This window comes from Saimiri boliviensis, chromosome 1 (assembly GCF_048565385.1).
Source record: "Saimiri boliviensis isolate mSaiBol1 chromosome 1, mSaiBol1.pri, whole genome shotgun sequence".
NCBI classification, from domain to species: domain Eukaryota; kingdom Metazoa; phylum Chordata; class Mammalia; order Primates; family Cebidae; genus Saimiri; species Saimiri boliviensis.
In genome coordinates this window covers 240,598,738-240,612,654 of record NC_133449.1, presented here as the reverse complement: position 1 = coordinate 240,612,654, position 13,917 = coordinate 240,598,738, and the positions used below count along the sequence as shown (strand labels likewise).

General features: G+C 38.4%; 1 protein-coding gene across 9 annotated transcripts in view; it reads left to right on the top strand.

Moving 5' to 3' along the window:
* MAST4 (microtubule associated serine/threonine kinase family member 4) overlaps positions 1–13,917 on the top strand; it is a 573,771-nt gene that overhangs the window by 215,503 nt on the left and 344,351 nt on the right. For 4 of the 9 annotated variants that reach the window (XM_074385289.1, XM_074385304.1, XM_074385283.1 and 1 more), the window contains exon 1: positions 1–13,917. This exon is cut by the window's left edge. The exons of the other annotated variants lie outside the window; for them this stretch is intronic. In XM_074385289.1, coding sequence (XP_074241390.1) covers positions 13,879–13,917 — 39 coding nt within the window. In that variant the 5' untranslated portion in view covers positions 1–13,878. 9 annotated transcript variants of the gene reach the window in all.

Sequence of the window (13,917 nt, the reverse complement as noted above, 5' to 3'; positions counted from 1 at the left end):
AAATGCTGACAGATTGGTTGAAATTAAAAAGTTTTTTGTTGTGTCCTGGAGATTTTTTTTCTCCCATAACAGTTGGGCTGCAGATTACTGCTGCAAGTAAGAGAATGCTGTTAATCCTGCTCGCATTTTGAGTATACAGAATAATGTATGGAAGACGTTTAGATATCCTAGGCTTATGTATTGAAATTATGTTCTGAAAATGGTGCATACTTGAGCTAGAGAGGTTCCTACCAATGACTTTTTAAAAAAACTAGTAGAAGATGTTAGGTATAATTTACATTTGAAGGACTACACTTCATGTTGCTAGAATGCATTATCAATAATCCTTATTGCATGCACAACTAAACATAGCTAAATGAGTAGCCCATGCTGAGCATGTATTAGTTATGATTTTTATACCAAAATGTTTAAAGATACTTCTTTTTTTTGGTATAAAAATGATAACTAATACATGTATATAATATTGTATTTAAGGTGAATTCAGTACGTTATTTTGAGAGAGACTACATTCACATAACTATTATTACAGCATATTGTTTTAATTGCTCTATTATTGTTGTTAATCTCTTACTGTACCTAATTTATAAATTAACCTTTATCATAAGTGTGTATATATATAAAGAAAAACAGTATATATGGGGTTTGGTACTATCTGTGGTTTCAGGCAGTCACTGGGCATCCTGGAATCTATCCCCAGAGTGTAAGGGAGGTCTAATTTACTTGTATTTCAGAAGAAAAATAAGACTTAAAAAAATTCTGCTTTTTATTAAAGTATTCAGATTTTGTTATATTTTCCCCCCTAAAGAAATTGGTATTATTTCTGATGGCTTAGGGTATTGCTTTACAAAGAAGATTCAGATTTAATTTATTAGGTTTGTCTGTAGGTAAAACAGGATACATACATCCTTTCGAATCCAGTTTTCTTTAGAGGACAGTTGAAGTGCACAATTAACAGGCTCCTCACAAACGTCCTTACCTGCTGGCCCAGAGGAGAGTGGTGACAGGTTTTCAAGGTTGTCAGGTAAGGTATGGAATCATCACCAGAGTTCAGGTGGCATTCAAGAATCCTCAAGGAGGAAAAGAAGGAGGAGCCTGTTTGCTTTTAATAATTGAGTCATGTAATGTGTTTAGTAAAGCCAAGATAGATATCTAGGACTTATCCAATTCACTGAAGTTCAGTTTTAGAGGAAGACTGAGGAAAAGTGCCTTGTCTTTCCATGAAAATAATAGTCTTTGATGAAAAGAGATTAAAGTCATATTATTTTATAGCAAGCTTGTCTAATCTGCAGCCTGGGATAGCTTTGAATGTAGTGTAACTCTTTAAGAAGTAAATTTTCTTAAACATTATGAGTTTTTTTTGGATTTTTTTTTTAAAGCTCATCAGCTATTGTTAGTGTTAATGTATTTTATATGTGGTCCAAGACAATTCTTCTTTTTCCAGTGTGGCTTAGGGAAGCCAAAAGATTGGACATCTCTGTTCCTGGCCACAAGAATTAATGCTTCCTTGCCCTTCTATTCCCATGAGTCACCTCTCTTATCCCTTCACCTTTCCTCAAGTTTTATAATCATTTATGAGAAATATTACAGGAATATTGTGAGAAAGTCTTTTAGGTATTTGAGCTCTTTTGTGTAAGAGTGTAGTAAGTAGAAGGAAAATACACTCTCTGAATCTGGAAAGAGGGAAAGGGACAGAACTCGTGGGGTCTGGTTTTGTCGACCTGTACAGGTTTCGAAGTTCAGGATATTTTGAGGTTGGAGAGAATGGCTGCACCCTGGCTGCCATCACACTGCATTTTCAGCTCCATTACTCCTGTTTGCCTTTGCACATGCTGCTCTCTGGGCTTGGCATGCTTCCCCCAGCTTCCCATCCATCCTCTACCCCACCTAGAATTTCTGCTGCCATTAGACCTGGGATTTCTAAACTTGTCTGCACTTTGGAATCACCAGTGGTGACTTCAGAAACTACTTACTTCCAGAGATTGTGATTTAATTCTCCTGTCTATGGCCTTAGTTTTTTTGAAATTTATAAAAGATTTTCCAGTGATTCTAATGTGTAGATAAATTTGAGAACTGCTGTTTTGGACTCTGTTAACCTCCTCTCTCAAACCTTCCCTTACTCTCTACCCACCCCTCTGAGTTATTCCTTCCTCGGTGTTCCTGCACTACCAGCACCTGGACTGTCTTGTCCCTGTGTCTCCACTTACCTCCTTGTATTTTGTTTGCTTACCCATGCGTCTTTCGACCCCATGACTGCATTCTGGTGGGACTAACCTTTTTCCTCTTTCTGTTCTCAAACATCCATCGTAATGTCTGATTCATAGTAGATAGTGATTGGTTTTTGAATCAAGGGGATAAAACAAAATACTAATACAGTGATTTAAACAAATTGATTCATGTACTTCTGTCTCAGGGCATTTTTATTGTCCAGGTAGATATTTCCCCTTTACTTGAAAAGCATTGACTCCCTAATCTCCTGCCATTGCTTAAAGCAATGATAAGTATATAAAATTTAAGAGGAATATGTTCTGTTGTGTGGTACTAGCTTGAATCACGAAAGCCAGCTTTAGATAAGGGGACAAAGAGGGCTAAGCTTATAGTCAATAAAGCTCAGGGAAGTGAGAGTGAAGTGTTGTCAATTTCTAACAAAATAATTCCCCATTGCCTTACTTAAAGAATATTAATTTATCTAATTGATGATAATCTGGTCAATTTATTATAGCATTAAAAATGCAAATCAGCTAATATACCAAAATATTCATTGATGTGCCTGAGAGTTTTTAAATTTTATTTTATTAGGTGATGATGGGAGGCATAATTGTTAATGTTTGATTCTGGCAAAATACAATTAGTTTCTGTGAAACACATTGTGCATTAATGATATCATTAAGATTAATGAATATAAATGAATGAGCTGGGGCTTTCAAACAGAACAGAGGGACTTTATATCAGTGTATAAAACTTGAGATAGATTGCCTTGATTTTTAAGGAAAATATGCTAGAGCCCTTATTAAATTCTTATATAAATTAGAAAATAAATACAAGAAATTAAATCAACTTCGAGAAGGATTAAACTTCTTAAACATCTACTGCCATTTTTTGGAAGACTGTTGTAAATGGATTTCTGTAAAAGAAAGCCATCCTTAAATTTTACTTTAAGTTCAATTTTAAAGACAATTTTAAATAAAAGTTTCCAGGACCTGTATACATAAGAGTGCATGTACATTTTGGTTATAAATCATTGTGCATTTAAATTAGATATGACTTTAGGGTGTTCTTGTATCTTCCAGATGTTCTGCCATAGACATCTATTTTTATAATTTTAAAATATTAAGAAAAGTAGACATATGTTTATTTTTCTTGAACTAAGAGATGGAGAAAGGCAAAACAGAGAGCAGGTGCTCATCAGGGTCTTAGGGAAGAGCCGTGGATTCAGTGTATACCCTGATCCCAAGAATCATACGGTATTTTGAGTATTGATGCTTGATTCTGTGGTTTTGTAGTATCAAGAGAAACTTTGCCACTAAAAAGGAAAAAAAAAAAAAAAAGAAGAGATTTCACTATGGTTTGTGCCCTTCTAGTTTAAGCACTGTGATTTCCACATCTTGCTCAACTAGATAGATAAATACAAATACTGTGTCCTCAGGTGGTGCTTAAAGTGACTTCTTCCTATGTATATCCCCTTGGTCTGATCTTCACTTAATGCTTCTGTTTCTTCCACCATATGCATATGTATGTGTGGGTACGCACACATTTGGTTTTTTATTCATTTGTGTGTCTATCTGAAAGTTCTGCAGGGCAGCGATTGCCCTTGGATTGCTGCTGCAGTGGTGATAAGGACGAGGGAAGTGCAGGAAGAAGGGGAGGGAAGTGTTCTGGAACATGGCAGCTGCCTTGGCCCTGTGTTCTGGCCTATAAAGCCTGAAATCTCTTGTTAGCTCTGCCTTTTTTACTGTTTTCATGACCTTGGGCTCTTCTTGTAACCTCATTATCTCACTTTCCTCATTGGTAAATTGGACCAGTCTCTTCTCTTTCTACTTCTCAAGAAACTGATGAGGATTAATGAGATAGAATCTGGAGCCCATTTTGTGTTAAAAAGAATACACTTAAGGGATGCTAGAAGACAGAGTTAATGTCCTAGAGAAGTGGAACACACATTGCTTACTGTGTTATATGATAGAGTCTCAGGGAGCACTTCTCATTCAAGTGTTAACTAGTTGGCAGGTGGCAACCTCATTTCTATTTGTGTCTGAAATGGATGACATGTTAGTGCAGGGCGATAGGAAGTCAAACCAAATGTAGGGAATAGGGAGTAGTGGAATGAAGAGCAAGATTCAGGGGGGAACATCTAGACTGCTGCATTGCTACCTAAAAGAAACTTATCTATTAAAAAATAATTTATATATCTCTCTCGGACCTATTTGGCTGCTCAGTATTTGTGGATGTCACCAGAAGGGCTGGCAATGTGTGCGTAGTGCAAACAAGATCAGAGTGAAGCCTGTGGTCAGAATCTCAGAATTAGTTTAACGTGATGCTTGTGGGTAAACCAGTGCTGAAGACATTATCTTAAACTGGGAGTTTAAAATAGTCAGCTTGCACAGGTGGTTCAGATCTGTGTTGTAATACCTGTCAGTATGAAAACAGATGTAAGAAGGAATGCTTGATTAATTTACATGTGGGATCCCACACTAATTTTAGTTAAAATGTTTGTCTTTGGTCAATCATATTTTAAATTCCAGGGAGACAAGTTTGGTTTTTCTCCTTGGAAAATTTTCCAGAGTTTTTTCCATTTTAACTTTTTCTTTCGAGAAGTTTGGCTAGGCAACAGTACATTTAACCTAGAATTGAGCTTCTCCTCACTGTGGGATTTTTTTTTTTTTCAACAGGGTCTCACTCTGTCCCCCAGGCTGGAGTGCACTGGTGTGATCTCAGCTCACTGCTATTTAGATCTCCCAGGCTCAATTGATCCTCCCACCTTAACATCCCAAGTAGCTGGGACTACAGGCACACAGCACCACATCAGCTAATTTTTTTGGGTTTTTTTTTTTTTTTTTTTTTTTTTGGTAGAGATGGGGTTTCAAACTTCTTAAACATTTCAAACTGTCTCAAACTCCCAGGCTCAGGTGAGCCACCTGCCTCAGTTTCCCAAAGTGCTGGGATTATAGGTGTATGTCACTGTGCCCAGCCATCGTGGGATTTTTTAACACATATGTAGCCTGAATGTGCTTTTCTAATCTCTGATGTAGTAGCTATACTTGGAATATAGAGTCCAAAATTTAAAAAATAATGATTTTCCTTGATCTTTTATCTCTAGGTATATCTTTTCACTTTAGGAACAATTTTAAGAATATTGCTCTGTTTCAGAAGCTCATAAAATTCTTAGATGATGTCAGTAGTATTATCTTCAGTAAACATACATGTTAACATATGAGTTTCTAAAGCTTGTACAATTGATAGATATCCTACAATGGCAATACTGCCAACATCACTTCACTCATCTATTCCCATCTTAATCTATATATTAATATGAAATATGGGATTTTGCTAAATATTAGTTCATGGTCCCAGTGTTAGCTGTGCATCATTTAGACATGAAGGAACATAATTGAAAAAATATATATTGGAGCTATTTCCAATCTTCAGATCTTCATAAATGCTCTTGTATGAAAAAAATGAAGTTCTATTACCCAGTTTTATTAGAAATGCTATATTTTGTTGGATTCGTGTGTTTTCAAAGTAGAGAATATTTTCCTGTTGTGATTGATGTTAGGGCATTTATGAGGATAGTCTGCTATATTTCATATGTATATGAGGGTGTCATTGTTAAAATGTTCAAAAGAAAATTATGTATGTGATTTATATTTTATTATTTCCTCCTAGGATGTAATTTTTTCAATACCATGATTCCTGTCATATTGTCAGTAGTGATTTGATGGCTAATATGCCAGAAATAATTAGATAAAAAAAAGGTGATGCAAACGTCAAGGCAATATAGCTTTCTTGTGAGAAGCCTTAAGCAAAATCATGCATGTTACATTCTAGAAATCACCAATTGCATACATTTAAGAAGTCTTCAGGATTGCAGGCAGAAAGGAACACAGAGCTGAATGCAGGAAGTGTGGGATGCAGCCTATTTCATAGATATATGCTTGCTGCTGACCCCACCTGCAATTTTTGCTAAATGAAACGTGTTTTAGAAAATGCTACACTTTGGAGAAATTCAGACTTTGGTGTGTTATCAGTGGGAAGGTGTTAGAGCCTCTCTTTTCTTTGGTGTGGAAAAAATTCCTTCTTTCCCTGGAAGGCAGCCTGCCCTTTGTTTTAGTCTTTCTGACAGGTTTAAAGTCTGTTTTCTTTGGTGAGAAAAAGACATATACAGTATGTGCCTGCTGTTTCTTTACCTTTGTTAACCTTAGAGGTTAGAACTTTATTTTAAAATTTCAAATGACTATTTTGAATATAGGGAAAGAAAACTAGTGGTTTTGGTATCTGTTCCTGAGTGTAACATCTCTTGGAACTTTAAATAATGTGGAACCTGTTTCCAGGTGTCATTTTACTTTTGAGTTTTGATGACACTGGTAATTAATATCTGGTTCATTTGTATGTTACTTTAATGAATAGTAAATACTTCTAAAGATTAGCCATTAATAACAGCAGATAGTAATAGTGTAATAATATGGCATTAATTTTAAATGGTAATAAAGACTCATGTCAACCTTAGCTAAGGATTTAGCATGTTCTCAGAGTTAACATTAACGCTGTAGTGTGTGTTTTAGACACGTGAACCTCCACTCATGACTGATTTCTGAGCTCTGCTGTCTGACTCGGGAGACTGGTGATGAGGAGGGGCTGATGGGAGACCTTGGTGCCCTCCTCAGCCTTGAGCATGTTCAGGGCAGGAGCCTTGAAGCCAGGAAGGTAGCTGAGCAGCCATGTGAAACAGATGCTTGGTGAGATAGTAATGGCCTGGAGGAGAAAGGAGGGTTGGGAGACAGGACTGTGGGTTCACTAGGGAGGGACCATGTGTCCAGAGTGAGGGGCGTGGGCTGCTGTTACCTTGAGGGTGGTGAGACCAGTTTCCCAATTTCCCAGAAGGTTGCCTCTTCTTCACTTCCCCAGCTTCCTGACGATAAGCCCATAATATTTTTATTTTACAGACAAGAAGCCAAAGCTCAAGGCAGTTCAGGGACTTGCCCAGCCTACCAGGTTTCTCCTTGGCAAAGCCTGCACAAGGACTGGCTCTTAGTGCCTGGTACTTCTAAGTACACTGGGGAGGCATGTCTTCCAGAAAATCAAGGCAGATGTCAGAGTTGGGGTTTTTCTTCCTTCCCAGCACTACTCAGAACAGAGTGAACAGCCTTGCCCTGAGTCATTTCACCGAAAAGAAAAGAGTGAATTAAGGAGTTGCCTTCAATGGTAAATTCCAGAAAAAGCATCAGACTAGCAAATGAAGAGCTGCCAAAACCCCCGCAAAGTTAGCAGGGATGTGTTATGCCTGGCACAGCATCGGAAAGGGTGCTCTTGATTGTGTGGAATCCACTTGATTGTAAATAAATGTGTTATATTTAGGACTGTATAATTTTGAAGTCAGAAGGATAAAGAGTTGTTCAAACTCAGCGTGCAGGCCCAGAGACATTTAAGAAGAAAGTAGTAAGAATCTTGTTTCTGGCCAGCCCTCTTCCTCCACCCTCTCCTGCCAAGGGGGTATCTCTAGTTTCCCCTCTAAAGTAGCTGGGGCCCTGCTGCTTTTCTCTTTTAGAGGCACATGGCTCAGAATTGGGGATTCGAGATGCTCTTTCTGGTATGTTCTGACCATTGACAGCTTATGATGTGCTCATTTTTCTTTAGGAGCTAAAAGATCTGATGCTTTTCACATTATTAATTCACTTTGAAAGCACTGTTTCCTTCTTTGTTTAAACTCCAAGAGGCAGGAGAGCATGGTGTTGGGAACCCAAACTCTGGAGTTAGCCTGATCAAGGTTGGTATCCTATCCCAGCTGATATGTTTGGCTTTGTGTCCCTACCCAAATCTCATCTTGAATTATATCCCCATAATCCCCATGTGTCAAGGAAGAGTCCAGATGGAGGTAACTGGATCATGGGGGCGGTTGCCCCCATGCTGTTCTCATGAAAGTGAGTGAGTTTTCATGAGATCTCATGGTTTTATAAAGGGCTCTTCCCCTTTTCACTTGGCACTTCTCCTTCCTGCCACTTCATGAAGAAGGTGCTTTGCTTCCCCTTCACCTCGGCCATGATTGTAAGTTTCCTGAGACCTCCCCAGCAATGCTGAACTATAAGTCAATTAAACGTCTTTCCTTTATAACCTTCCTAGTCTCAGGCAGGTCTCTTAGGTAGTGTGAAAATGGACGAATACACTTTGGCTTGGCTGTGGAATCTAAGGAAGTTATTTAACTTCTCTAAGTGTTGATTCCTCATATGTGAAATGGGGATTATAATGTTTCATCACTCATGTTGTGGGAATTTAATGAGATGATACATATAAAGTACTTAGAGCAATGACTGGCACATAATGTGATCGACAAACATTGGCCATTTTTTTTTTTTTTTTTTTTTGAGACGAAGTCTTGCTCTATCACCCAGGCTGGAGCTGCAGTAGGATGATCTTGGTTCACTACGACCTCCACCTCCTGGGTTCAAGTGATTCTTGTGCCTCAGTTTTTTGAGTAGCTGGGGTTCTAGGTATGTGCCATGACACCCTGCTAATTTTTATATTTTTAGTAGAGATGAGGTTTCACCATGTTGGCCAGGCTGGTCTTGAACTCCTGACCTCAGGTGATCTGCCTGTCTCGGCCTCTGAAAGTGCTGGGATTACAGGCCTGAGCCACAGCACCTGGCCAGTCATTGTTATTAATATTTAGAATTGAAACATGGGGGAAAATAAAGTACAAAAATTAAGAAAGAATTTAAATGTAGACACAAATCTCACAGCAGGGTTGCTCTTTGGCATTCATGATATGGTTATAATCACAATAATGGATGTATATATTTTCATGAATCATCCGTTTCTCCTTTGTAACCTTTTATGACCTAATAGTACACATTCGTTGGCCACTGGCAGTTATCTATTAATGGAAAAAAGTAATCAGTGAATGAATAGAGGTATTTATCCACTTGGCCATGTTGACTTACCTCTGAATGAACATGTAGAGAGACATATGAACCCTTGATCTGTTGTCTACAAGCAATTAACAGGCTATGTATTTTATGGCTGTCTACCTTGTTGAGAAGTAGTGATCATGGTCACACTTAACATAAGAAGGTATTTAAGAGAGATCCCACCCCAGATTGTGGTGATGGTATTGGAAATCACATTCCTAGCACACCAAGAACTCTGACTGGTGGGATGAGAGAAAGGCAACACAGTGGTACTCCTCTGTCATTCCTCCTTCTGGCTAATGTGGCAGGAGAAACAACTTCTTTATCAAAAAATGATCCTCTCTACTGCCCTCCGACTTCAGTTCCCATGGCTTTTGGATAAGCAGTTCAGTGAGAGCTGCCAGATGTGGCTGGATTAGGCCAGTGGAGTGGAGTGGGGTGGAGTGGAAACTCCTCAAATGTTCCTCAGAGCAGTACTTAAATGAACATTTCAGTTGCTTGAAGAATGGGTAACATCAGAAGATTGGTTTAGTTTAGGGTAACTGACACAGAACTAGTGAAGAGAGGTAACTTATTTCTAAGTAGTCATGTGTCGTTTAACAGGGACACATTTGGAGAAATGTGTTGCTAGGTGATTTCATTGTTGTGTGAACTTAGACAAACCTAGATGGTATACCCTGTTGCTCCTAGGCTACAAACTTGTACGACATGTTACTGTACTGAATACCGTAGTCAGCTGTAACACAATGGCAAGTATTTGTGTGTGTCAGCATGGAAAAGTTACCTGAAAAATACAATATAAACAATATTTTATATCCGTATAGGGCACTTATGAATGGACCTTGCAGGACTGGAAGTTGCTCTGGGTGAGTCAGTGAGTGAGTGGTGAGTGAATGTGAAGATCTTGTACAACACTCTGCACTACTATAGACTTTACAAATAATGTACACTTAGGCTACACTGAATTCATAAAAAATATTTTTCTTTATTCAATAATAAATTGACATTAGCATACTGTAACCTTTTTATTTTATAAACTTTTCAATTTTTTAAACTTTTAAATTCTTTCACAGTATCTCTTAGCTTAAAACACATATTATGTGGCTGTACCAAGATATTTTTCTTCCTTTATATTTTTATTCTTTAATCTTTTTTCTATTTAAAAAAAGTATTTTTTTAAACTTAAAACTTTTTTATTAAAAACTAAAACATACACACAAACACACACACACACACACACACACACACACACACTCTCACACTCTCACTGGCCTAGTTCTACACAGGGTCAGGATCGTCAAGGTGTCATTAGGCAATAGGAATTTTTCAGCCCTATTATATTCATACGGGACCACTGTCATATATGTGGCCCATCACTGGCTGAAATGTCAGTATTATATAGCACATGACTGCATGTGAAAAATATCTGACCATGTGAATCAGAGGACAAAGCCGTATCTTTGCACTAAATATCACTGTGGACAATATTACCAAATCTCAATGTGTGCTTTTTGATATATGTTCAACCAAACGTTTTCTTTTCCCCTGGTTTTTCTCAGTTGATATTTGGAATTGTTTTTGCTTCTGTAAACCATTTAATTGCAATAATTATTAAAATTTAAATTTGACCCCTTATAGTGACCAGGGATTTTGAGTATTCCAGGAAGTAAATTATGCCTATAATAGAGTGGGCCTGCATTGTATCCATAGAAATAATTTTTTTTAATGAAATACCACAAAGCCCCTGGCTTTATAGTACAATTAATGACAAAGCCTACTGGATTTTATTATTTGAATACATATGTAAGAGCAATACATATTGAGGCTGGTACTTTGTGCGTTGACTCACAATATTGTGAACATATTCCATGAAGGTATAAAATCACAGGAAAAACAAGTTTATTAATGGAAATTAGGCTAGATACTAATTATTACCTGTGAATAGTGTCATCATTTGAAGTTTTTATTGCATTTTAACACATGGCTTATCTTGATGAGAAAATATATAGCAAAGGGTAAATGTAGCAATTTTCCTTTTACTATTCCCTCCACTAAGCCATTATTGCTTGATGTTATTTTTCAGCAGCCTTTCATTTTTGTCCCAAATGTTTTTGCCTCTGGCTGGTTTTATTTCTTTAAAACGTATGTGTATCACTTTTCAAAATGATACATTTTGACAGGTAATCGATATTTTTTCATACTAGATTTGATGGCATGATGGTCATAATCCTCATTTTAGACTTTGTTAATGGTAGAACACTCACTTAGATTTTATCTCCAAATATTCTTTTGTTAAGAAACATACTTTTCGTCCTTAGCCAGATTCCTGTTTATCACTCCCACCACTTCCCAAACACCTTGAGCTGCAGAGTGCCTAAGATGCATGCTCGTCAGCTGATGTTTTGACAGTTTGTCCTCAGAATGTCTTCTGTTAGTACCTCCAACTAGCTTACACGATTGGACACAGAAAAGATACTTCTGGGCTCTCTACCTTTTTTGTTTAGTTCTCCTGGTGACCCAATTTGTGTTGCAAGGGGAAAAGTGGTTTGCCTTCCCCCTGCCTGCCCTTCTTTTTATTTCTCATGGGAACTTGGTACAGCCCACTAGACTAGTTTTTCTAGAAGGACCAGCACAGTGAAGACTGTAGTCCTCAGAGTAGAAGTGTATATGAGTACACCATGCTTGGCTTTTGCTTTTAAAATCTGAGCTTCTTGGGTCAAGATATTTTCCAAAATCAGTCAGGACTTCCTTATGCCTCTGTTGGCAGATAGCAATGACACTGTAAGTTGGTAAATATATTCAGAGCTGCTGCCAAGGCTTTGTCTAAAACAATTCTTCACATTCAGGGAACTTTTCGTGCTCCTCTCTCAAGAGGGTGATTTGAGGGAGAAAGCGGGCAACAATTGTGATTTCCTTTGTTTTCATTGAAGAGCCAGATTTTCTCTTTGCAGGAACAGATTAAAGTGCAGGTGAGCCTGGGAAGGTTGGGGGTCTATTCTCCACCAGCATCACGGGTTGTCAAAAGATATAGCAAGGCTGGCCCTTTCTCCCTGTCTTTGGTGGTTTTGGTTTCCTTTATTTTGTCCTTTGATTTAAACAAAAAACATAGTTTTAAAAATCTTTTAAAAAAATTCATTTGTGCTAGAATTTGTTGGTACACTTTGACTTGAGGACTGACCAGTTTTTGTGCTGGGTTTTGCTTTGGAGATGGTATTACTCCTACACATATAAGCAAGAGCTAAAAGCTCTCTGGGGCTTTCTTCCTTAAGTGGTATCGTGAACATGCCTAAGTGGAAAAACACCCTGACACCCTTCTCTGCTAGGGGTGGCATTTCTTGACAGGCTTCTCTTTGTATTTCTGGAGATGTATGCAAAAACCTTTTGGGAACATAAAATGAAATAAATCGTCCTCAGTGGTTAGATTCATAAATCCCTGAGCTATTTTTAATGATATAACCTAATCAGTTGATAGCAAGCCTAACAGTGTGTTGACAGCCAGAAGGAGAACTAATGGAATAGCAGGTGAATGGGTGAGGAACCACTAGACACTTCCTCCTCCTCTCCTACATTTAAACATCACTAGATAACTAAGTTAGGTAAAATCCAGGAATTACTGATTTTAAAAAACCTGTTTATACCTGTCTTCCTAACTTAAGAAAAATAATTCTTCTAATGGTTAGAGTGAAAGAGGTGGTTCCTAGACAGAGTGCACATAGTCTTTGTATCTCTCAGGTTCAAACTAGTCTCTGAATTTAAATATCTTTAGAATAGATACCAAGGAGGAATAATTTATTGTAAATTGTATCATATGTTGTTACTCCGGTGCCACCCCGGTAATGAAAACTTAATATTCATCTCTTGGTGGCTTTCGACTGAAATAAGATGAGGATGAGCGGAGTAAACAAGCCGAAACAGACTGTGAAATTGCACGATGGCAATTTTTTTTTAGCTGCTTATAGACTATACATAGGTTAAATATTCCAACTAATGACAGCTCTTAGAATCTAACCCCCTTTTTCATTTTGGTCAGGTATCAGCAGAACTAAGTTATTATGAGAGAAATTAAAATCTAAACCGTTTCTGTCTTTGGGCTAGGAATTGACTGGCAGGTATTTATGTAAATGAATGGGCTTTCACGCTGGGAGGTGTAAAGGGCTGGGTGGCTGGAGAGCAGCTGCCCAGAGCCCTCCGTTTTCAGGTTTGCAGGCAGCGTGTGTGTTCGCTACATTTTTGTTTTCTTTGATGCCTCAGAAGAGATGAGCGCCAGGCACAATGGTGCTGCTTGGCTGACCAGCTGTGCCCTAGTTTTTCACCGTCCCAATCAGCGGCTGCCTCTTACAGAGGTGTCTGTCACCGCTGATTTACTTAGCCACAGTGACCTTATAGTTGCTTCAGAAGGGGCTTGACCCAAAGCTACTGCCGAAAGCCATTTAGTGGTCTCCTGGTATGCCATGGCCAGCATTTTGAAGAAGGGAAAACAAGGATCTCACGATTTCTGTCTAATAGCAAGAGCCTCCTCCGCCTGGATAAATGCACTAGGTGTCTGAACCCACTTGCTGCTCTCTCCCTCCGAACTGCAAGCATCCGTGATCTCCGAAGTTGCTGGAGTGAATAACTAAGCTGGACCAGCTGACTCCGGGCTCCAATCAGCTAGAGCGTGATGTAAGTGTTTAGCAGCTGCGGGGCTCTGAATTAGCGTGCCGAAGTAGAGGTAGTACAGCATGGCTAGACTGTTGTGAGAGGCTCAGAGAAAGCGGAGGGTGAGATGGATGAGTCCAGCCTTCTAAGACGAAGAGGGCTCCAG